The sequence below is a fragment of the Lasiosphaeria miniovina genome (assembly GCF_030549165.1).
Source record: "Lasiosphaeria miniovina strain SMH2392-1A chromosome Unknown B0T26scaffold_9, whole genome shotgun sequence".
Lineage (NCBI taxonomy): Eukaryota > Fungi > Ascomycota > Sordariomycetes > Sordariales > Lasiosphaeriaceae > Lasiosphaeria > Lasiosphaeria miniovina.
Genome location: NW_026848228.1, coordinates 1,628,879 through 1,650,653, shown reverse-complemented (window position 1 = coordinate 1,650,653; position 21,775 = coordinate 1,628,879). Strand labels below are relative to the sequence as shown.

At 56.7% G+C, this 21,775-nt stretch overlaps 6 protein-coding genes across 6 annotated transcripts; 2 read left to right on the top strand and 4 right to left on the bottom strand.

The window, feature by feature from the left end:
• The first annotated feature begins 1,951 nt into the window (after nucleotides 1-1,951).
• B0T26DRAFT_735672 (uncharacterized protein) lies at nucleotides 1,952-3,671 on the top strand. Its single transcript, XM_060443258.1, has one exon. The coding sequence runs from the start codon at nucleotides 3,058-3,060 to the stop codon at nucleotides 3,457-3,459; it is 402 nt and encodes a 133-aa protein (XP_060289717.1). The 5' UTR covers nucleotides 1,952-3,057; the 3' UTR covers nucleotides 3,460-3,671.
• A 5,166-nt stretch (nucleotides 3,672-8,837) lies between these two features.
• B0T26DRAFT_744947 (SAC3/GANP/Nin1/mts3/eIF-3 p25 family-domain-containing protein) lies at nucleotides 8,838-10,838 on the bottom strand (the record flags this gene model as incomplete). Its single annotated transcript, XM_060444481.1, has 3 exons — nucleotides 8,838-9,051; nucleotides 9,108-10,368; nucleotides 10,772-10,838. 3 exons carry the CDS (start codon nucleotides 10,836-10,838, stop codon nucleotides 8,838-8,840), a joined length of 1,542 nt encoding a protein of 513 aa, XP_060289716.1.
• A 1,184-nt stretch (nucleotides 10,839-12,022) lies between these two features.
• Nucleotides 12,023-14,075, top strand: B0T26DRAFT_758007 (EAP30/Vps36 family-domain-containing protein; the record flags this gene model as incomplete). Its single annotated transcript, XM_060446341.1, has 2 exons — nucleotides 12,023-12,259; nucleotides 12,318-14,075. 2 exons carry the CDS (start codon nucleotides 12,023-12,025, stop codon nucleotides 14,073-14,075), a joined length of 1,995 nt encoding a protein of 664 aa, XP_060289715.1.
• Nucleotides 14,076-15,599: 1,524 nt separating this feature from the next.
• On the bottom strand, nucleotides 15,600-16,689 carry B0T26DRAFT_660232 (uncharacterized protein; the record flags this gene model as incomplete). Its single annotated transcript, XM_060439013.1, has 2 exons — nucleotides 15,600-16,311; nucleotides 16,427-16,689. 2 exons carry the CDS (start codon nucleotides 16,687-16,689, stop codon nucleotides 15,600-15,602), a joined length of 975 nt encoding a protein of 324 aa, XP_060289714.1.
• Nucleotides 16,690-17,760: 1,071 nt separating this feature from the next.
• B0T26DRAFT_815964 (glycoside hydrolase family 5 protein) lies at nucleotides 17,761-19,800 on the bottom strand. The gene is made up of 10 exons (XM_060447380.1): nucleotides 19,396-19,800; nucleotides 19,283-19,322; nucleotides 19,167-19,229; nucleotides 18,916-19,093; nucleotides 18,836-18,845; nucleotides 18,649-18,776; nucleotides 18,478-18,584; nucleotides 18,306-18,406; nucleotides 18,048-18,231; nucleotides 17,761-17,963 (listed from the first exon to the last, which is right to left on the bottom strand). Exons 1-10 carry the CDS (start codon nucleotides 19,493-19,495, stop codon nucleotides 17,813-17,815), a joined length of 1,062 nt encoding a protein of 353 aa, XP_060289713.1. The 5' UTR covers nucleotides 19,496-19,800; the 3' UTR covers nucleotides 17,761-17,812.
• Nucleotides 19,801-20,137: 337 nt separating this feature from the next.
• Nucleotides 20,138-21,186, bottom strand: B0T26DRAFT_758005 (uncharacterized protein; the record flags this gene model as incomplete). The annotated part of the gene is made up of 3 exons (XM_060446340.1): nucleotides 20,138-20,284; nucleotides 20,338-20,478; nucleotides 20,539-21,186. 3 exons carry the CDS (start codon nucleotides 21,184-21,186, stop codon nucleotides 20,138-20,140), a joined length of 936 nt encoding a protein of 311 aa, XP_060289712.1.
• Between the last annotated feature and the right edge of the window lie 589 nt (nucleotides 21,187-21,775).

Here is a 21,775-nt window from a genome sequence, read left to right as displayed (position 1 = left end):
CGTAGTTAGCGGCCAGTCCGAGAGGCGGGGAACACAAGTCCCAGGAGAAGCAGCAGCAGCAGCAGCAGTTGGGAAAAAGTGCCAGAACCTAGCGGGAATGGGGAGGGGGATAAGAGGCAGCCGGCTGTGTAATCAGGTTGCCCAAGCAGGCGGGGCTTTGCGAAACCCGAGGAAGATGCGACGATGGCAAACAAACTTCCAGCCCGGGATTGAAGTTTGGGGCCCAAGTCAAGGGGGGGTTGCTACATGACACCCCGTGCCCGAGGCAGAGCCAGAACCAGAACAAGAACAATGACAGAGAGAGAGACAGAGAAAAGGACAGAGAAAAAGACAGATAGAGAGCACGCGGGCTGGGACGTGACGATTGCAAGGCACGCGCAAGAACAAGACTCGGATGGGAGGCCGCAGGACCGACAGGCAGCTGGGCTACGGGCAGCAGAATGACGTACCTTCATGGTGTCGTCGTTTGCTGGATCAGGCCCGGAATCGCGCAGCCAGAGATGCGGGCGGGCGAGTGGTGAGCAATCGACTCGGCGCGCGTGCGGGAGAGTCTCTTAGGTTACGCCAACTCAATCCTGAACAGCCGTTGCTGCTTCTGGGGTTGGGTCGGTGGCTCTGAATCAGTGTAACGAAATGGCATGCGCCGTCTCGAGCTGCTGTGCAGTGCTGTGGGCGGGAGCGACGGCGGAGGATTCTGGCTGGCCCGCTCGAACAGTCTCGGAACGGTGGGAATTGAGTTTACTCGGCTCTCTTGAACTCTGGGATCTCTCAGGTCGCGATGAGCTGGAGTCCGGCTAGGTTTCGATTGGCGGCCGCGTAGCTGGACGGTTTTGCACGCGATCGAGTGGAACTTGGGTTGTTTGCGACGCTATTTTAGCTACCCGTCGTTGTTGACGTCTCGTCTCCGCAGAGCGTTGGCCGGTCTTTTCCCCCTCGTCCTTGGGCTTGCGCAACCGTCGTCCGTCTTTCTTTCGGCCTTTGTTTTCGGCTCGTCGGAGTTAGCGTCGTGGTTTAGCTTGTCGAGCCCGTCTCTTTGTCTGGCGGCGCTTTGGATGTTGGGGGTTTGTCGTCGGGAGGAATCGACTTTTTTGCAGCCTGACCTAACGATTGCGCAGCGGTGGGCAATGGCGGGGAGAGGCAGGCAGGAGCGGCGATCTGGGCGCCGAGTACCTATTAAAAGGGGATAGGAGGGAACGGCAAGGTTGGGACGGGACTGGCCAATCGACGGAAATTGTTGGAAGCCCAGCCCAGCCCACCAAGGGTGCAAGGGTACCAGCGTACCAGGGTGCGGGTGCCAGGCCTGCCTGCCAGGGTGGGTGCCAGGCCTGAGGTGCCAGGCTTGCCCAGGCTTGATGGTGGGAGGGAGGGGCTAAGGTGTGGGCTAAACCCAGGAGGGGTGCCGGGGTGCCCTCAGCGCCCGCCAAAGGCCCCGACTCTGGCCCACCTGCCCGCCTTGGGCGACTGCCATTCTGCACCGTCCAAGGCGGGATCGGCCGACATTGCCCAGTCGCCTTGAGGCTCACCATCTCTCCCTTATCCCGTCAAATGGGCATGTGAGGGAGCCGTTGACAAAAGAGGCTAATTTTGCACATGTAATAAGGAAGGCAGGCCCAACTAGTGCTGGGTCTGGACAGCGGATTGCTGAAGGATGACTTGTTTCGGCAGGTACCTAAGGTAGGTACGTAGTAGTACTAGGTATGAAGCCACCTTGATGGAAAGACCGAAAAGAAGCAGAAGCATATGTACTAGACTGCGCGTAGACTTGCAGGCTCACCTCATGCCTTGACAACCAAAGCCGCCATCTTTCACACACTCTCTCGCCTGACGTGACTGCAGTGCCGGCGGAAGCGGCAACGAACGAGGGGCGCACACTCACTGGCCGTTTGCTAGTACTTGGTGCAGATTACCTTGCGAGCTGTGGCAGCATGTCCCCCTCGTACTTACGAATCATAGTGGCGATAGGCACTGAACATACAGTAGGACCCGATGAGGAGGAACGCGGGTCGCCATTTCATTTTCGTCGACCCCCGTCGGCCCTAACGCGCCATGTCATTGCCGCGACAGACAGTTTCCTGTTGGGCGGCCCAGCCAGCAAGGAGTAACCTAAAGGTAGGTGTGTTCCGTTCCAGTTGCGGGGGAGCGATGCGAGGGATGCTTGCTTCCCAGCTCGGCCAGGCACTTGTTATTTGAGCACCTGTCGCGGTGCACCGGCCAAAAGTTGCATCACATCATGCACTAAGCAAAGGTTCGCATTAACCGTCCGCTCGAACCCGTACTTAGTGCCCACCGTACTGGCCGGACTGGTGTGCACTCTATTACTATGCTCGAGTACATACCTTACCTACCAGGTATGAATGTTAGGATGGCAACACTTCATCACGTCAAAGGTTCGGTTCGGCAGCTTCTTATTAGTTTGCGCATTGGGCAACTGAGCGCACCGTCGCTTCCATGGATTTGGACTATCCTCAAGCAGAGACCTTAGACCCGGCCAGTCAACTGCTGTTGGAACTTGGTCCGGTCCGCCGTCTGAGGCTTTTATTTTCCGTCTACCCGCCACAATCAGGGCGAGCGCCGTTGGAGACACAAGGTACCTACAGTTACATACACTACAAACTCTAGACCCAAGGATCGTTCTAGACCTACTAGGAGTTCTAGTGTGTTGCGTTTACTTTGTACCACACCAGAGTGATTCCGAAGGACGGGGCTAAACAGGGCCATCTAGTCAGCTAAGGTCGAGGTCAACGGAAGCACTTGGAGCCCCGAATCTCTGTGACCGTTCCTAGCTAATTAGCACCCAGGTTCTGGGATTTTAGCAGCGTATTTGCGTCCATCCCTGTGGCGACGGGGGCTCCGTGATGGTTAGCCAAGGTCGTCGGGGTTGGACTGGCAAACTGGCAAACTGGCAAACTTGTATCTGAACCGCCTTGTGACCTCTCTCTAATATCTAGAGGAGGTAGAGAGTAGGTACAGTACATACAGTGCTGTATGCACTGACCTACATGCACGACCTTGACGTCAAACTATTGATATATACGCGTGCTCTGTACCTCCAACTCCATGCAAACGTTTGTCTTTCTTGTTCTACACATCGTCCTCTCAGAGAAAGCCGGCCGGACCGGGCCCAAGAGGGAGGCCAGCCACGGCGCAGGGTGCCGCCTATTGGCCGAGAGAGGTGCCATGCGCGGCGCATTGCGTCGGTATTCAGGCTTGACGACAACAGAGCGAAAGAGAAGGAGACAAAAAAAGGCCATAGCGCGCAGCCTCACATCGGCCTTGAAGTCCCGAGAGGCAGCCAATTGCCTTGGAATGACACAAACCGGTATTTATTCCGAACTGCTATTGTTTTTCATGCCATTTCATTGCTGGAAACCACGCGCGTATGCAGCCCGGTGGAGTGGGGAAAGGGAAAGGAACAAGAAGGAAAAGGGAAGCTGCTGCAGCGCCGGAGCTTATCGATAACCACCCGCCGCCCCCCGGCTTGGGTGGCACGGGCACTAAGTAGATTGATGAGTGGGTGGACCAGGACCAGGGACGGCAAGGTGGGCGCGCGTGCGCGCGCGTTGTTGCCTTTCCCAATCCATCCATGCCATGCCTCTCTCCACTGGCTCCCCCGCTTCCATTCGAAAAGCGCCCACACCGCACAGCTCGCGCTCCGGATGCAGAAAAATTGCACCATTTGGGAGAGTGAGGGGAAGGGGGAAGGGGGAAGGGGAAGGGAAGTTTTGATCTGGTGCGCAACATGGTTTTTGTTTTTGCGAGCAACTCAGCCAGCCCGAATCAATTACCATTACCAAGTCAAGTGCCCCCAATCCCCGGCCCAAGGCCGCTAGCCAATGGCACATTTTATCAGAAGGGACATATCCACTGTTGGCCCAAGGTCCGCCTGAAACTGGCTGTCTGATGGGCCCGGTCAAGAGAGGCCCAGCACGAACTTCACCCCACCACCCACAAGCCCCTCACCCTCTTTGTCCCTCCTGACAGGATCGGGCATAAAGACCTCACTGCCTTGCGGCTCGCGCCTTGCTTTTCTAGGCCGGTATTGTTTACTAGAACCCCCATCGTGCTGTCCCTTTGAGGTATTTATGTACCGAGAATCATTCAGGGACCGGATTGGAATAATCCAAAGGAAGTCGGTGTTTTTCGGTTTGTAAACTTGATGGTTTGTACGGCCTAGATCGACAATGCTTGGCCGACATGACAGACGGCCAAACTGGCTTGTCTTGACTTAACAAGCCTTTATTATAGAGTTGGCCACCAGTAATTCCCTTATCATAGACATCACTTACGGCGTTGGCAGAATTCAGTCAAAGGCAATAGGTGGTAGGTACATTACCTAGCAGGTTGCAAACTGGAAGGCGTATCCCTCAGGCATCGAGCGTGTTAGGTACAAGACGCTATACGACACCTACCTCAGGTACAGTACATATACCTACATTGCCGAGTGTCTCTAGTCTTGCATATTCGCCGCTCTGTTCCTGCCTTGCCGCTGCGTTGCGTTGCCCCCTATCATGTCTCTCTCTTGTCCTTGCTCCCACGTTTTTTTCCGAATCTGCAGTCCAAGGCAAGGTCGCCGGCCCCGACTTTTGTGTGTTGCAGGTGATACAATCCCCCATATTGCAGGGGGGTGGCAGTCAGTAGCAGCAATGTCGCTCGGGCGATCTGACAAGTGATCGCCAGTGATTCCCGTCTTTTTTTCTTTCTCGAACACTGCTGCCAGAGACGACGACGAACGTGGTGAATGCCGCGCATAGCACAGTATGACGATGATAGTAATGGTGAGAAGCTTCTCTCTCTCTCTCCCCTTCTCGCTCCGCCAAGCGCATGTGGAAAACGGGGAAACGTGGCTTGCTTCACCTATCCAGTCGTCGGCCATGCAAACTTGCCCGCAGGCAAGCACATCCACACAAATTAGGACCTAACTCGACGTGCAGCTGGACTCGACAAGCCGACACTTTGAACGCTGTGTTACGCGCTGACGTCGTCCCAGGGCGCCAATCATGGTGTTCGCGCATGACACCGGCTGCCCATTTGCTGCAGAGCCGTATCGTGTGGCAACACGTCCTCTCATCCACCTCTTTGACGCCGGAGACACCGGGATCTTCTCTTCTCTTCTCTCTCCTGTCTACAGGTCCCCGCCCAGGGTCTCATGGCGTCCATATTACCAAAAAGAAAGAGAGAGAAAAGGGCCGAGAAGCTTGTTAAAAGCTACTAACGCATAATCACGCCCGTCAAGACTACGTCTTTCCCCAGTGTAGGCAGGCAATCAGAGAGAAAACCTTGGGTGCTTCCCGTGTTTCGAGCATCTCGACAGCAGGTTGAGGATTCGAGGATTGCCGGTCCGCTGCTCCCCCGCCTCAACGCTTTCTCTCCCGTCTCGATCGCCGGCAAGGTAGGCGAGCGCCACTTCTCGCCTCGGCAGACTATGTATGCACATACACATACGTACCCCGTTTCGCCAAGGCGTGTATCGGCATTCTGTACAGTGTGCCCGGTGTTTGCCGCCTTGAAGAAATCCCCAACACGTCACGTAGAGCTAAGATATCTATGACGGAAGAGACACACAACACTCACCTTAGCACTCATTGGCTTGAACTCTGACACCCACGAGCCTAGCTGGGATAACCAGCCCAGGGTGCCTAGGTAAGCATTGCGGCGGCATGCTAAGCTTAACCTTGCCGGAGAATTCTGCCCGCGCCATTGCCGCCGCCGCTGCCGCCGCATCAGGGCCGGCATCTTCATTCGTAGCTTCAGATATATCTGTTCGCAACTAGGGGGAGGCTGCCACAGGCTTCGAGAAGGACATGGATGCACGGGCATACGGACGTCTACGCGGAGTACGTAGCAGAAAGGCCAAAAGGGTAAAGAAACCGACAAATGTCAAAAATAATAATAAATAGGTATTCCAAATTCCAGTCTTCATGCTCCTGCCGCCCGTGCGTGCAGTGATTGCACGCTGGGGTTCCGCCCCCCTCGGATCCACGCCGTCCCGATCGGCAGCCGCCGCGACGTGAAACCCTTTGCGATATGGGGTCTGAAACAGCCACACACAACTCTCTATTTTCTTCTCTTCTCTTTCCTTCTTTCCCTTTCGCCTTTTCCGCTTTGCCTAGATGAGATGAATGAATGCAACGACCCGGTTAAGGCACACACATGTGAGAGAGGCAGGATAGGGAAGGCGTTTCCAAAAAAAAAAAAAAAAAGGGGGGGGGGGGGGGGGGGGGGGGTCCCGTGTTACATCATCATCATCATGACGACCGCACGCCCCCCCGGCAACCATCCATCCATCTGCCGGGCCGGGCTCGGGAATGACCTCATTTTCCGTTCTAGCCCCCTTTTCCATCATCTAGGGAAGGAAAAGAAGACCGGCCCTAGCCGACCATGTCTCCGCCGGGTAATGAAAGGGGGCGTCGGTTGGCGGTCGTCAGACGGCAGCCTACAACTCCAGTCTGCGTCACTACTAATCACGCGGCTGGCGTACTGTACTCAGCCACGGCCCTCCGCCGGGACCACGCCCGGGGGGGGGCCGACAGGCGGACATATTTTCCTCTCACGCGACCAAAGGACGCGGTTTGGACTTGTTCGGAGCTGTGACAAGGCGGCTTACTACATGCGATTGCTGACACTAGTTCCACATATCTCTGTATTTGTATTTCTTACCTACGTTGCCTTCCTCCCCGTGGGACTTCTCCCTTTGCCCCCCTGACGATGGTTAACCGCAATCGAGTGTGTGATGGCTGCTTGTGTGCAACTGCATACAGCACGACTGTGGTAAAACTCTGCGCCCAAGGGCTGGCTGGATGGATCAGCCTAACGACATAGGCATTGGTGTCTACAGCAACGCCTCGGTTTATCACGAAAAAGGCTCATCGTGCCTTCACGTAAAACATGTCCGCAACCGCCCTAGCTGTTTGGGTCAAGTTATCTCTTCTTTTAGCATTACAGACGAAAGGATCGAGGCTGCACAACGTAGATTCAAGCAGCCACGCCTCAGGACAGTCGCAGCCCCCAACGTGCCCCCGCCAGATCTGTAGTAGACATGCCCTGCAAGCAAGCAAACAAATATGCCCTTAGAGTGTAGTTCGGGAAGTGCTGTGTGTGACACAGTGGCAAAAAGCGTCAGCCGTGAGGCTCAACATCGTTATCGGGCCATGAGATGGAAGCCAAATTGAAGGAGACAATCTCCAAAGCAAACGACACCGGGCTTGCCTGCCTGCCACGGCCTAGCCCCCACCAGAGAGCCATGACCACACTTCCCACAGCGTGTAAGTATGTTGGGCACGTTGCCTATTGGCAGGAAGCCCCTATTTACTCCTTGTCCCACACATGCAAGACTAGCTAGTCACTTTAGCTTCTCGTCGTGGGTAGTAAGGATGGCATTTAGAATCAACTCGGCCATGCTGTGCAAGGATAGGCATTTTATTCAGATACCTAGGTATCTAATCAAGACAATGGGTGACTGTTGTGTTGTGCGTTCCATCCGGCTCGAGACTTGCCACTGTCATACTGTCATGACAATAGACGGAATAAGAGGAACATGGCGATGGTGCATGCTTGAGCATCAGGACGGAAAACTCGTCAGGGCTATAAAAAATCTGCACAAGTTGAACGTGCCCAAGTCACTTGATCCATTTCAAAAAAGCAAGACACGCGGCGAGCAGTGATCACGTCAGCCAGCGACGCCCGGAATTACAGACGACGCAAATGAGGATGCAAGCGAACTCAATGATATTTGGGCGTACTTTGCACACGCCGAAATGTCGGGCCAAATGAAGGCACAGGTGGAGCAAGGGTACAAGGACGATCAACACTTCCGAGGCATTATCCAAAGATTATGGGCCATGACGAACGAGCGATTGCAACTAAAGTTGACCCAAAATTACACATGCCGTACCACCTGAACAGGAACCTGGATGTGGTTTTCAGACTTCATGCGCAATGTTGCTTATGTGATTTGGCTTGGTCGCAAGAGCGAGTGCGAGTACTACTCAGACAGAATACTTTGTACATATGGCCATGCTGTCTAGGCATGACCCGCATTGTGAACGCGAAATATTAGTTTTATCCCCCCACCAACGCCAAAGACCCTAGAGACCGGAACTCCATGCCTGCAAACCCTTCCTTGCCCGCCGGAAACCGTGGCCAGTATCAAAACCGGATGTTCCCAAAGAAACGAAAAGCCAACCGTTCCTCTCCGTGGGTATCATAAAGGCGGGTCGTTTTCCCGTGCAAGCCAAAACGTCTCCGTCAAATGCTGAATGTTACCGACTGTTGGGTTATATATCCTGTGTCTCGAAAACGTCGTCCAATGGATACCAACTTCGATGAAAAGGTTTTACTTTGACTTTGGGGGGATCTTGAGATAGATCGACGCTCCCAGAATATCATCATCAGTCGGGCTGTCAAGAAAAGGAAGAGGTGAGATAGTGCCGCATTCGCCATTCGATCTGGCCCTTTCCGCCCGAAATTGCCACCCTCACATGGTGATATGAGCCAAATTTCGTCGCCTGTCGGCTGAAGAGTAGAAGAGGCTGAACGGTAGCTGGGCACCGTAGTCAGATGAACAATATGATGCTGTTCCGAGGTTGCGGACGCGCTTGTCGTAGCGTGTCGAGAAGTCTGACTACTTCAAGACTAGCGTTCAACGCTCGAAACTAGTCGAGGACAAGAGCAAAGCATCCGAGGCGGTAATGCGTCAAAAGTCAGAAGCGATATGAATGGATAGAGCTCTCCAATGCGGAGGGAGAATAGGGGCTACAACAAAGAGAAAGTCGGCTCGAGGCGTCATATGCCGGTCGATCATGGAGAAAGCCTGCGGTTAGAAACTCGGATGGGACGATTCAAATCTGCCCCTTGATGTCAACTCTGGAGAAGGCTTCCTTCTTTGGACCCTCGAATAACTGGCCAGCTTTGCCAGACAGAAAGACGATCGTGTCCTGGCGCTCTTCGAGAAGGGATTGGCCGTTGAGATCCAGAACAAACTGGGCGGCTTCAACGTCTGACTCAAAGTACAGCTCCTCCGCAATAAAGCGGAGTGGCACACTTGGCTTGTACCTAATGCACTGTTAGCAAACCAGGAAACTGCTGCCAGGAGAGGGGATATCACGTACGCCTTCGAGATGTTACAGAGAGCAGCTAGACGCTCACGGCGGACAAACTTATCCAGAAGATATGCCCCCATGTTGGGGGTGTCGTTATAAAGACGGAAGAACCGATGGTAATTTCCAAGGGCAAGGGCCGAGCGCACGTCCAACGCGTGCTTGATCGCTCTCTCCTTTTTCTCTGTAGGGGTTAGATCCGCCAGCGCGTCGTTCAGCGCGCTGCGGTTGGCAGTATGAATGAAGTACAGAATCCGATAGGCCTTGAACTCTATCTTCTTCCCCTTCAATCCCAACTGGTAGAGTGCCTTCAACTGGGTCTGACACTGGTTATACTCACCGAGGTCCCCCTTCTCCAATGCGATGCGAGCGTGTATCTCGTACACCTCAACGGCGAAGTCGTTCTTAATGGCTTGCACAGTTAGATCTTGACGCATCGACTTGAACTGGTCGCAAATATACGAGTAGTTCTGGTCTTGCTTCCATTTCCGCTTCAGAAGCTCCAGTGTCTGGCGAAGGACGCGCTCCGGGCGGACCAGTTCCGGTTTGGGGGGGGCCGTCAAGCGTAGGTAACGCTTCTCAAGATTCTCACAAGTGCCTTTGACGGGTCCATCGTTAGGGGGCGGGCTTGGAATACGGTACGTCGACTTGTACCCCCCGTCATACTTTTGCCGCTTCTCCTTCTGCGGCTTTGCCGAATGCTTTGGTGCGGCCTCTTGATCAGCGAAGGTTGTGCGGTTGGCCAGGGGCTGGCCGGCCTGTCCTGAGCGCCAAGGAGGTATCGGGTCAGGCAGCTTCTTCTCGTCCAAGTCGGACGATTTCCGCTTCCGGGAACTCTTAGTCACCGGAATAGACGGCTGCCAGGCTGGAATGGCTGGGGGATCAAAAGACTGGGCAAACTGCTGTGATGCCAGTGGGTACTGGCCGACAATCTGCTGTAGAGCGAGTGCCTGCTTGCGCTCGTTCTGGATCATTTGTTGCGGGAGTTCCATGGTCTCCCAGTTAATGGTGTACATGACACCGGTGTCGTTGGCCTTTGAGATTGCCTCCTTGAGCTTGGCCTCCATTTCATCGCGCTTGACTTCAGGGATCATGTTGGCCGGAAGGAAGGAGCGCTGGACATAAGAGCGGACTGACTCCGGCCAGTCAATCTTTTTCTTGGGCTCAGCCGTGGAAACCATGCTCGCAGATTGATTATTAGTTGGATGGGGGGGGTTAACAGGTGCGCGAGCAGCGAATGACTGACGGACGGGAACCGCAGTGAAGGCCGTGACTGAAGGTGGAAGGTCAACGTCAGCGAGAGCTCGGGAAATCAGCGTACGTAGAGAACAGGGAGAGCAGAGAGAGGGAAAGTAGAGAGACGGAAAGTAGAGAGACGGAAAGTAGAGAGACGGAAAGTAGAGAGACGGAAAGTAGAGAGACGGAAAGTAGAGAGACGGAAAATAGAGAGTGGGAAATAGGGAAGAGGGAAAGTAAGTAACAGGAAAAAGGGGGACAGGCAAATAGGGCCGAGAGAAGCGAAGGCAGCGAACGAAGAGGAAGCAGAGAAAGCAGAGGAGAAGAGAGCGGTGGTCGAAATTAGACAAATACGCGTCGTGTCGGTCGCGCGGCTCGGAGAGAGGAAGGGGATCGAGATGGATCAGGCAGGACAGAACATTCACGGGCGGGCTACTTACTCTGAGGATGACGCTGATCTGCATCGCCTGAATCGCCAGCATGCGGCCAGGTTGAAGTGTTCGTCATGGCGAGAGCAGACCGTTTACATTCACCGTACAGTGCCGCAGTGACTGTTTGGAAGGTAGGTAGAAGGTACTCGGGACCAGCTGCTCAAGGAGAATCGGCGACAAGAAGCGGGAGGGGAAGAGGTTTCGGAAGATGTGCTACCGCGTGACAAGAAGCGCGCGCGATATAAGATTTGCCGTCGTGGGTTTGACGGCGGTGATCTTGAGGTAGGAAAGCCGAGGAAACCTTTGTGGCGATGCGGCCGATGGCGAGAGCGGTGAGGTGGGCAGGTCGATGTGGTGGGGAGGATCAAAGAAAGTGCAGTGGCTGAACAAAAAGCGCGGCCCAGGTCGGAAAACGTAAAGGGCAAGGGTGCCCGGTGCTGCGGCGAGGGCGGGCGGCTGGTCAAGTCAAAGTGGGGCCTTCCGTTACTGCCTGGCCTGCACCCGTGGCGGCCTGGGGAGTCGAGTCGAGGACGGGCAGTCGAGACCAAAACGCTAAAAGAGGGGGCCTAGACTAGCTTTAGGTAAGCCTTGAACTTTGGGAGGAAGTAGAATGGGGACGAGAAGACCGAGCAGTTCGATGGAAAGTCGACTTGGACTGGATGTCAAATACGGCTTTTACCCCAAGGTCGTTGCACTTTGCAATCGTCCCGATACCCTCGGGTCCCCCGTGTGACCCGCCAGCTCACAAGACTTGCCCGGGGCGGAACGGTATCGGCTTACGAATACTAGGAACTGCACCAACTGGGACCGTTCAGTCCCTTTACTTTGAACACGATACTGTTCTTGCCCATGCACTTGCTACTATAGCCTTTGTTTATTTATTATTCCTTTTTTCATTATTTCTTTTTCCAAACCTCGCGAGTTTATCATCCGACGAGCACAGATTTGGTACCCAGATACATACATATTTTGAGGCACGCGCAAACGGATACCCGCTAAAGGCTTATCGAATGGTTCCAAAGACCCTAGCAAGGTTGTCGGGTGGCGTGCACGTCCTTGCCGACCACGGAGAAGGCGGCGGCTGGTTAGGTATCCACCCGTTGATTTCCTTATTAGCTAAGGCACTCGGTTCCGCAGCAACTTCGTGCCCCAGGCTAGTTACGTCAACAAGCTTCGAATCGAGCCCCCCCTCTCTGCTCCTCTCCCGAGCCACGCAAAGGCGAGCAGACGCGCAGGAACAGCTCCCCCCAGCTATGACGAATGTTTCTAAAGCAGATCGACCTGACGACGGCGCTGCGGCCGTCGTACCTTCCCGATGAAGACCTGCTCTTCGTCCAGGACAACGTTGGCCTGTACGAGGGCAAGTACAAGCTGCCCAACCACCAGATCGGCCAGGTCTACCTGACATCACACCGTGTTTGCTACGTCGACAAGGCCGACCCGAGGAAGAACTCGCTCGCCATTGATCTCAAGGACGTCGAGCGCTACGACTATTCCGTACGGCGGCCCCTCCTCCCTCCCTCTGCTTGGCTGACCTCTCCTCCCCCCCACCCAGGCCGGCTTCATCAAGACTTCAGCCAAGATCTCGCTGGTCCCCAAAGCGACAAAGCGCTCGTCTCTCCAACCCTGGGCGCCGGGGCTCGCCTCGAACCACTCGCGCAGCGCCACCTCGTCGCCGGTCCAGCGGACTGCTGACGGCGCCCACCGCTCGCCGCCCGTCAACCAGCCCTCGGCGGGAACGGCGACGTGGGTTTGCACCATCTGCAGCTTCTCCAACCCCGTGCCCTCCAACTTCGACCCCTCGACGGCCAGTGCCCACACGCCGCTCCCGCCCTGCCTGGCCTGCGGCATCAAGCCAACCCTCACGCACGTGCTGAAGGCTGCCATCTCGAATGCCACGAGCAGGTCGCCTGGGGGCCCGGCCCTGCTCACCCCTCTGCCCGTGCGGCCCAGGCCTGTGTCGGGGATAGCAGGGCAGCAGCAGAGCCACGGGCCGCCGACGTCTCCCCGGACCCCGGACGCACCGCAGCAGACGCCCGACCCGGACGCGTCTTTCCAGTGCCCCCGGTGCACGTTCCTCAACCACCCGTCCCTGATGTCGTGCGAGATCTGCGGGGCGCCCCTGATCTCGCACGACCTGCCCGCCGACCTCGCGCACCAGCCCCGGAGCGAGACCGAGTCGCCCGGCCCCTTTCTGCAGTCGTCGCCGAGCGCCGTGCCGCAGGGCCTGGACAACTTTGAGACCGTCAAGCTGTCGTTCCGCGGCGGCGGCGACAAGATCTTCTACGAGAGGCTCAAGAGGAGCATGACGCAGCGCAAGTGGCTGCTGCAGGGCGCGCCACCGATCCCCCGGTCGGCGCGGCCCGGGGACGCAGCGTCGAGCGGGCTGGGGATCGTGGGCGGCAGCGGCGGCGACTCGTCTGGGGGGGCGGCGTCGGAGCAGCGGGTCAAGATCGCCGGGATCGCGGGCCTCGAGCACCGGGGCCAGGCGATGCGCAAGAACAACGAGCTAGTGATTGGCAGCGCATTTGAGGACCTCGAGGCGCTCATGGCGTCGGCCAAGCAGATCGTGGAGCTAGCGGAGAAGTTTGCGCGGCAGGTCAAGAGCGGCGGGAACGGCGGCGAGGGCGTCGAGAACGCGCTGCTGCTCGCCGAGTCGGCTAGCCAGCTCGGGCTCATCACCACCAAGGACATTGTCGGCACCAGCGGCAGCGGCGGCGGCGACTCGCTGTACCTGTCGGAGCTGGCGCGCAACCTGGCCGAGTTCCTGACCGACGACGGCCGCGGCGTGCTACGCCGCGCTGGCGGCATCATGTCGCTGGTCGACCTGTGGGCAGTCTTCAACCGCGCCCGCGGCGGCGTCGAGCTCGTCAGTCCTGCCGACTTCGAGAAGGCGGCCAACCTGTGGGAGAAACTCGAGCTGCCCGTGCGCCTGCGCACCTTCAGGTCGGGCGTCAAGGTGGTGCAGGCCCGCGACCGCACCGACGACACCACCATCCGCGCCCTGCTGGCCTGGCTGCGCGACCTGCACGAGTTCCCCCCCGACCGCCACGTGCCCTGGGACTGGCGCGTCTTTGGCCGCGGCGTCACGGCCCGCGACGCCGCCGAGCGCTTCGGCTGGAGCATCGGCGTCGCCGAGGAGGAGCTCGAGATGGCCGAGGACCGCGGCGTCCTCTGCCGCGAGGACGGCATCGAGGGCCTCCGCTTCTGGGAGAACTACATCGACACGGGCGAGGGCAAGGCCTGGCGCGACCCCGCCAAGGAGGAGCGCGACAAGATTATGCGCGCCCTGAAGGAGTCGGGCTTTCTGTAGCGAGGGGCTTCCCTTGCAGATGCAGCAGGCCGTGGAGGAGTTGTAAATACATACATGCATGCATGCATACATACATGGACGACAGGAGCCTTGGGCTCTCGACGGGGGGAGTTCGTTGGCTAGACAGCATTATCGGGCGTTGCGGTACATGCATTGGCTTTTCGGTCAGTTAGCTAAGGGGGGGGTGAATAACACGATACTACTTGATCATTCGCCTGCTTGCTCTTGTTGATTTGGGAGTTGGCTATTTACCTTGTTATGGCATCCTACCAGTATGGGAGAGAAATGCTTCTCTCTGCCAAGGTCGATCTAGCTAGGTACCTAGGCATAGCCGGAGAACCGAGTCCGCTCGCCATGTTCCCGTTCTGGCGTGCTGACCTCCTATACCACGAGATACTCGCGCGCTATCAGACTACTGCTCCGTGATCACGAGACAGGAATCTCGAGTTGTCTGGCCTACCCCTGTTCACGGCGTACTTCCCATACCTCGGTACACTTGCTTGCTACCAGACCACTACTCTGTGAGGTGAGACAGGAATCCCAAGTTCTCTGGGGAGGCATACATGCTAGCAGGTTGCTAGTGCATGCTAACGGGACAGGAGTCCTGAGTTCTCTGGCGTACTCCTAACTTCTACTACTACTAGACACTCGCTTGCTGCCAGGTCATTGCTCTGTGGTAATCGAGAAGGAGATATACAAGATGAGATATACAAGTGTAAGAGAGGAGAGAAGCGCTTTCCGTCAACATACGTACGCACGCACAGGATACGAACACTAGGGCTACTTGTTCGACTCTGCCACGGTCTTGGCCTCCATCTATAATTACATGCCCACCTAAGGTAAGGTAGGTAATTAAGCGCTTGACAACGTCCTGCCCCTGCTACCGCTACGGCCATGCTAGCTACATGACACAAGAAGGCCCATGATCTATCTATTCTACTATGTATCCAAGCGTCTAACGTCCTACCAAGTAAGCTACCTATCCAAGCAAGCAAGTGTCTGTCGGGTCGTCTCCCCGTACGAGCAAAGCAAAGCAGAAAGCCCTAATCTAATAACCCAAAAATAACAATAACAATGACAACAAAAGTGGTATACACGACCTTGGAAACCCAAAATATTATCCCAAAAGAAGAAAAAGGACACGCCGCGCCCGCTGAGGTATACAAACTCCCGTTGCTGTTGTTGTCGTTGCCGTTGTTGTCGTTGCCGCACACTCGTCATTATTGTCGCTGTCCTGCCTCGGCGGAGGCAAGAGGGAAAGATCCAAAAACAGAAATAAGAGACTAGAAGAGAAGAGAACCACCGCTCGAACTTGGGTATCTAAAAAGACCAAATAAAAAGAAACAAGCAAACGATAACAGCATGTGGTTGTGGTGATGTTGTATGTAGAGTCTCGTGTGTGCTGGCTGCTGCTGCCGCTGGTTTGCTGGCTGCTGCTGCCGCCGCTGGTGTGCTGGGTGCTGCTGCTGCCGCTGGTGCCGTGAGGGAACCGCTATGCTGTGCTGTGTTATGGCGTGCAGCCCTTTACGACAGGCGCTCCATGAGGCCCTGGCGGACCTTGAAGTTGACGACGCCGCCGACGCCAAAGGCTGGGATGATGCGGCAGACGCGGGCCGCAGTACTGATAGCCCAGTTGCGGCGGACGGCGACCCAGCGGTCGCGGAGGGTCGGCAGGCCGCCGGCGGAGGAGTAGGGGCGGTTGTATATGTCGAGGCCCAGCAGATGCACAGGGGTGCTGACGAGCTGGACAACAGCAGGGGCGGCGAACTGGGCAATGGTCTGGCCCGAGGCGTAGCGCTGGACCTCGTCGCCGAGGCGGCGCGTCAGGGCGGGCCCCAGCAGCGACGGCACGTTGAACGACGCGAAAATGGTCATGCAGTCGCGCGCGGCGAAGAGCAGGTACGACGGCATGGCGACGGGACGTGGAGCGGCGCCGGGGGGGCCGAACAGCCGCGCGAACGCCTGGTCCTTGTAGATGCACAGCGAGATGTTGGCGGCCGACGAGGCCGCGAACTTGGCCGTGCCCGACGTGACGTGCGCCGCCGCCCGGTTCTGCACCGTCGACGTCGCCGTGTCCAGCCAGTTGGCCGTCGCGTACGTGCCCCCGTACAGTAGGAAGATGAGCGCGAACGGCCGCGACAGCACCAGCCGGTGCGGCTGCAGTATTAGTGTCCGGAGCGACGACCGCAGCGACTGCCCCAGACTGCGCCGGCCTGACGCGTTTTCCATGATGGAGCTGTGCAGACGGAGAGACGTGTAAGCTCGTGTCTCAGACCCGGAAGCCAGCCAGACCCGGAAGCCAGCCAGCCAGCCAGCCAGCCAGCGGTGGAGAAGAAAGGGGGCTTGTTTACCGGTCGATGATAGAGATGATAGGCGCCACCATGGTAGCTGCCGCTGCGGCGCTGAGCAGGTCAGCGCCGAGGCGCAGCCCCAGGTTCTTAGTGTTCCACTGCGTCACGGCCCTGGCGGCGCCATCTTTCTTGTCCATGGCGACGATATTGGGGGTTGTCGCGATGGAGGCCAGTGGAGCTGCTGCTGTAGACTTAAATTGCAGCGGCGGCCGGTGGGACGAGGCAGGACGAGGCTCGATGCCGCCCAGTCCGTCGTTCTTCATCTCGAGAGGTCGGCAGGCAGGCAGGCTCGTGGGCGACGTTGAGTCGCCTGGGGTTCGGTGGAGTTTTCGGAAGCGTGCGCGCGTTCGGCAGAAGTCGAGCACACAGGCAATCCGATTGCTGTCCAGGCAAATCCCGAAGTCCGGTGCCGAGTTCCCAGCCCCCCGAGGTAGAGCGGGACTGCCGTGGGCAGGTGATGGGCACCCTGCCACGAATTATTACGAGAGAGTGGAGGGAAAAAAGGACAGGACGGGCGTGAAGGGTTTCCCTTAGTGCTGGAGTGGGGTCATTGCGGAGGGACAGCCGATGGATGCGTTCAAATGGACGAGATCACTGCTGTGCATTGCAGGAGCCACCGGCTGTTTTCAAGGGCAGGGCAGGGCAGGTAGGCAAGATCAAGCTCCTTGGTCAGCGTGGAGCAACCGTTGGGAAGGAGCGTCCTGTCCGAGCACAATTCCGAGCTGGGGACGGGAAGCTGTCGCGCCTCGCATAAGCTTGTCCCGAGATCGGAGATAATTCTAAGTCCCTCTGATCCTGCGCTAGACCAGCCACAGGGGCCGTGTGGCGCACAGTGGCGCCGACAGTCTCCCCCTTATTCTTGGCCTGGATCGTGACCACGTGTAAATATTGTGCAGTACAAGTACCCAAGAGATGTACTATTATCATGTGCTACCTCTTTGCTCAGTCCCAGTTCCCAGTATCTCCATTCTCTCGGCCCCGGCTCCCACTGAGGCAGAAACGGGACCCGAAGACAACTCAAGTCCTGACCCGTTTAGTTTTATCAATAATTAAAATATCGAGACGAGACTATTTCCAGGCATTGGAGCGCTGCTGGCGTCATTTTAGTGTTCCACTTGTTGCTGTGACTTTTTATCGGTATTATTTACTCTACCTACTTTGTAGTTCCCGCCTCATATTCCGTTGCGCTGCCAAGGGCAGCCAGCGTGGACCATCACCTTGGACCAAGTCCAGTCAACTTTCACACCAGCCGCCAATAAAAGCTCACTGGTAATTCGTTTAAAGCAATTGGATTTGTAACTTTTACTACGGAATGAGCCCGACAGCGCTTTACTGGCGACACCCTCTTCCCCGTTTGTTCGGACCGGCCGCGTCTAGCTAATCAGACTAGTTCTTCTTCGTCATACAGGCCTTCACGAGCGAGCTGTCGGTCCACGAATTGCCGTTCTTGCTCGGCACCTCGCTGAGCTCGTAGGTTGCAGGGCTGAAAGACCCGGCAGACCAGCCGATGTAGCCGAGGAAGACGTCCGAGTTTTGGCTGGGTTCAGATGGATTAGTGAATGTCCGGCCACATGCTGCTCCGTCATGATGAGGGGCCGAAAAACGCAGGATAGAGACTCACTTGATAAAGTCCAGCTGCTGGCACATGTACTTCTTGCACGAGTCCGTGTTCCCGCCGCCCGTCTCGCTGAGCAGGGCCTTGCGGTTGTTGGCCTTGAGCCACGTGGCCAGCGGCTGGAACGTGTCGCTGATGTTGTCCGTCACGCATTCCGTGTGCGTGCCCGAGTTGTCCGAGTCCAGGTACTCTGTGGCAGGACTTGGTCAGCAGGCGAAGCTGGCAGGAGCATAGGCAGATAGGTAAGGTATGCAGTCGACTCACTGTGCACGTCGATGATGAGATTGTCAAAGGTCCCGTCGGGGTTCGTGACCTTGAGCAGGGCCGGGCCCGACTTGGTCGGCATCATCTTTGCCGAAGTCCAGCTGTGGGTGTTGGGTCAGCATACGTTCTTGGTGTTTGCTATCAAGCTCGACTGCGAGGTGCGTGGACATACTCGTTCCCGGGGAGCGCAATCATCTGCGTCTTTGCGACACCGCGGATCGCGGTGACGACTGCCTGCACAGTGTCGGCCCATTTGTTGATGTCCGGAACGTCGTGAGGCTGTGCCTTTGCGTCAGTGACTGAGTCTCATGCAAGTACTACTCTCTCCCAAACCAGCACTAACCTCGTTGACGACGCCGAAGATGATCTTCTGCTGGCTCGCGTACTTGGTGGCCAGCTGGGTCCACAGGTTCGTGAACTGGCTATTGTCGGGGCCGCCCTGGCCGATGATCTGCCCATTCCAGCGTGCGTCTTCGGATCCGTTAGAAGCCAGTGACTCACTCAATAGGTAGGCCAGACAAACTACATACAGTTATGAATCTAGGTGGCGCGGTGAGTTAGTGTCTCCCACAACGAGCGTTCTTCTTGGGTGCATCAGCTAATAACTCACGTCAATCATGCAGTACGCTCCCGTCTTAAGACAGGCCTGCACCAGCTGGTCGTATCGCCCAATGGCGCCCGAGTCTAGCGTGCCACCGAGCTTGCCGTTGACGAGGTACTGCCAGCCCACGGGCAAGCGGAAGATGTTCATGCCATCGTCCTTGGAGAAGTGCTGCATTTGCCCGGGTCTAGAGCCGGGGCGTAAGAAAAGGCACCCTCAAGGTTCAGCTGAAGGAGAAGAATGCGGTCGACTATACTTACCCATCGGCACCGCCCAGGCCTGAGAGCGGCGGCACGGACTTGCTCACATCGCAGGCTCCTTGGCTGTGTGACTTTAGCTCTGAACGCCGGCTTCGAGGATTTCCGGGGAGACGAACATGGAGCATCCAAAGTCGAATCCGGCAATGTTCACGCCCACTAAATAGACCTCAGGTTAGCTGGTTGCCTAGGCATTTACCTGCAAGCACCCGTACGGTTCTCGGTATCTTACCAAACTGAACGCCGGCATTGACAGCTCGCCTATCCGTCTGTGCTGGGAAGGCCGAGGTGCCACCCGCGAGAGCTATGATGGACAGCAAGGTTGAAAACATGGCGAAATCAGAGGGGGTTTGGAAATGAATATAAGATTTACACCCAACTTGATTCTAGACGGATTGGCAGAGGACAGGCAGGTACAGAGGCTTCTGCCAAGCCGGATCCGGCCATCTTATACTCGTATACACCCAATGGGCAGACCAGGCACATCAGTCAGTAAGTCAGTCGATAAGGGGCGAGAGACGCTTGACTAGAAAAGAAAAGGGGGGTTGCCAATCTGGCTGTCGCGCATTGAGTACCGTGGGTCCTTTTCGGAGCGGGCGGCCGGCTGATCACCTGGACGAATGCGGAAAGACAATTGATTGCTACCCCGGATTCCGCGGGCTGGGTGTGGCTTGCCAATATAGAACCGCTTCGAATACCCAATGCCGCCATGCACGCCCGCGGCAGCACAATGCGGGACTTGATAATTCCGTCAATTGGCCACTAAAAACACATACACACATGAGAGAAAAGAGCATTGTAATGCGATGCCAAGCGTCTCGTTGCTTTGCACTGCTCCATCATCATGTTCATGCCTAAAAACCTGCTTGCCGATTCAGCACTCTCGAGTTCCCGGCAGCTTGACAAGGCGTAATAGACAGACCCGGCCACGTTGATGCTCTCTCTTCCCGGTCGTGGTTCCCTCCCAGAACAGCTCAGATCTCTGCCAAGAACTGAGCATACATGTCATTGAGGGCATCCGATTCCGCCGTGCCCCTACCGCGGCCCGTCTTCCGCCACGGACGCCACGGAGGCGTCGTGGTCGTGGTCGTGGCCGTCGATCGCCGCACGCCACCACGCGCCTGTCGGGACAGTCGCGCGAAATGTGCCCGCTGCCACCGCACGCATAGCGCACGACTCCTGGCAGGCCCTGCGGTGTTTCGCAGCGGCTTGCGAGCCCGCTCTCATCTTGGCTCCGGCGCCCCTCGTCATCGCGAAAGGTCCCGTTGACGACGGCCAGGTCGCGCAGCTGCCCGCGCTTCCTCTCGTTGGCGTGCTAGGGTGTCGTGACGGCCGTGCCTATGACGGCTTGGACGAGCGCCCTGGCCTTGTCGACTTTGTCCTGCGCGTCGGCTGTGATGAGGCAGTGGGGCGGTTCGTTGTGCTCGGCAGCTAGCAGGCGGTTGCGGTCGTGATGGTGAGTATCCACGTTGCTGCTGCTAGCTCTTAGTAGTCGCTTGGAGCTGCCCTCTTTGACGGAACCTCGGCCGCGGAGGGCAATGTTGGCGCCTGACTCGGTGTTCATGGCGACGAGACTCGGGCCGCGCGGGCCCAGGGTCTGGCCGATAAAGTTCACTTCTGGGAAGTCTTTGGCAGGGATGTAGACCTTGGCTTTCATGGCTTGGCGCATCTTCTGGCGCGAGTAGCCGGTGGTCGGTCGACAGTTTGGGATGGTGCGGCTGGCTTGTTGGATTAGCGAGTGGCGTTCGACCTCGAGGCGTTCTTGGAAGCGGTGGTAGCGTGTGTTGGTTCGCCTGCCGGAGTTGCCATGTTGGGGAGCGGGAGACGGAGACCTGCGAGAGTGGTCAGCTGGGACAATATCATCCGTCTTGAGTTTCTGGGTTATCTCCTCAATACGCACGTGCGTGGCATATACCTCGAGTTGCTCGCTCGTCATGGGCGCAATGATTGCTGTGCTGAGGCCAGCAAGACTGGCAGACGTGCTGTCTGGTCCCCATTGGGACTTGCGCGATTCTCGAGGCATAGTGGGGGTGCTGTCAGAATGGCAACGTCTCGACAAGTGTGTGATCCCTTGATGAGAGGAATTTCTTGTCTTTTTCGTGTTTTTCTCGTGGGAAAAGCTGGAATCCGTAGCCGGTCGTTGTTTGGGGTAAGACTTTGATCCAAGGTGGGAGAAAGAGTTGGAAAAATTCTTTTGTAGAGATCCCGCTGGTTTTGTGGCCGTTTCAAGGTTCTCGACTGTTGTGCCGCAAAAACCACATATCGTGAAAAACTTAAACTATGGAACTCCTACCCATCATGATAACCCATAGGCTGGCTCCTTATTAACCTGTGAGACAAGGTTATTACGAGGGGATTGAGGCAGGCTCAAATAATCTTGACCAATCTCGTCAGACAATAATCACTAATTCGCTGACAGTAGGCAAATAATCTTTGCAACTCCTGGCGCTGTAACATGCCATGGTGTAAGGTGCCTATATGCAATTACTACATGGAGTTCTTACTCGTTAAGGCTCTAAAAACGCTGGGACCAAGAGGGTAAACCCCTGGTCAGAGGCGTTTTGGTAGCCCTGACGAGTAGCGGCTTGACGAGTAGCGGTCAAGCCTTTGAA

Coding starts and splice junctions, on each gene's coding strand:
- B0T26DRAFT_735672 (XM_060443258.1), top strand. CDS start 3,058: ATGCAAACGTTTGTCTTTCTTGTTCTACACATCGTCCTCTCAGAGAAA.
- B0T26DRAFT_815964 (XM_060447380.1), bottom strand. CDS start 19,495: ATGTTTTCAACCTTGCTGTCCATCATAGCTCTCGCGGGTGGCACCTCG. Junction 18,585..18,648: donor TCTTCGGCGTCGTCAACGAG/GTTAGTGCTGGT, acceptor GCAAAGGCACAG/CCTCACGACGTTCCGGACAT. Junction 18,407..18,477: donor ATTGCGCTCCCCGGGAACGA/GTATGTCCACGC, acceptor CAACACCCACAG/CTGGACTTCGGCAAAGATGA.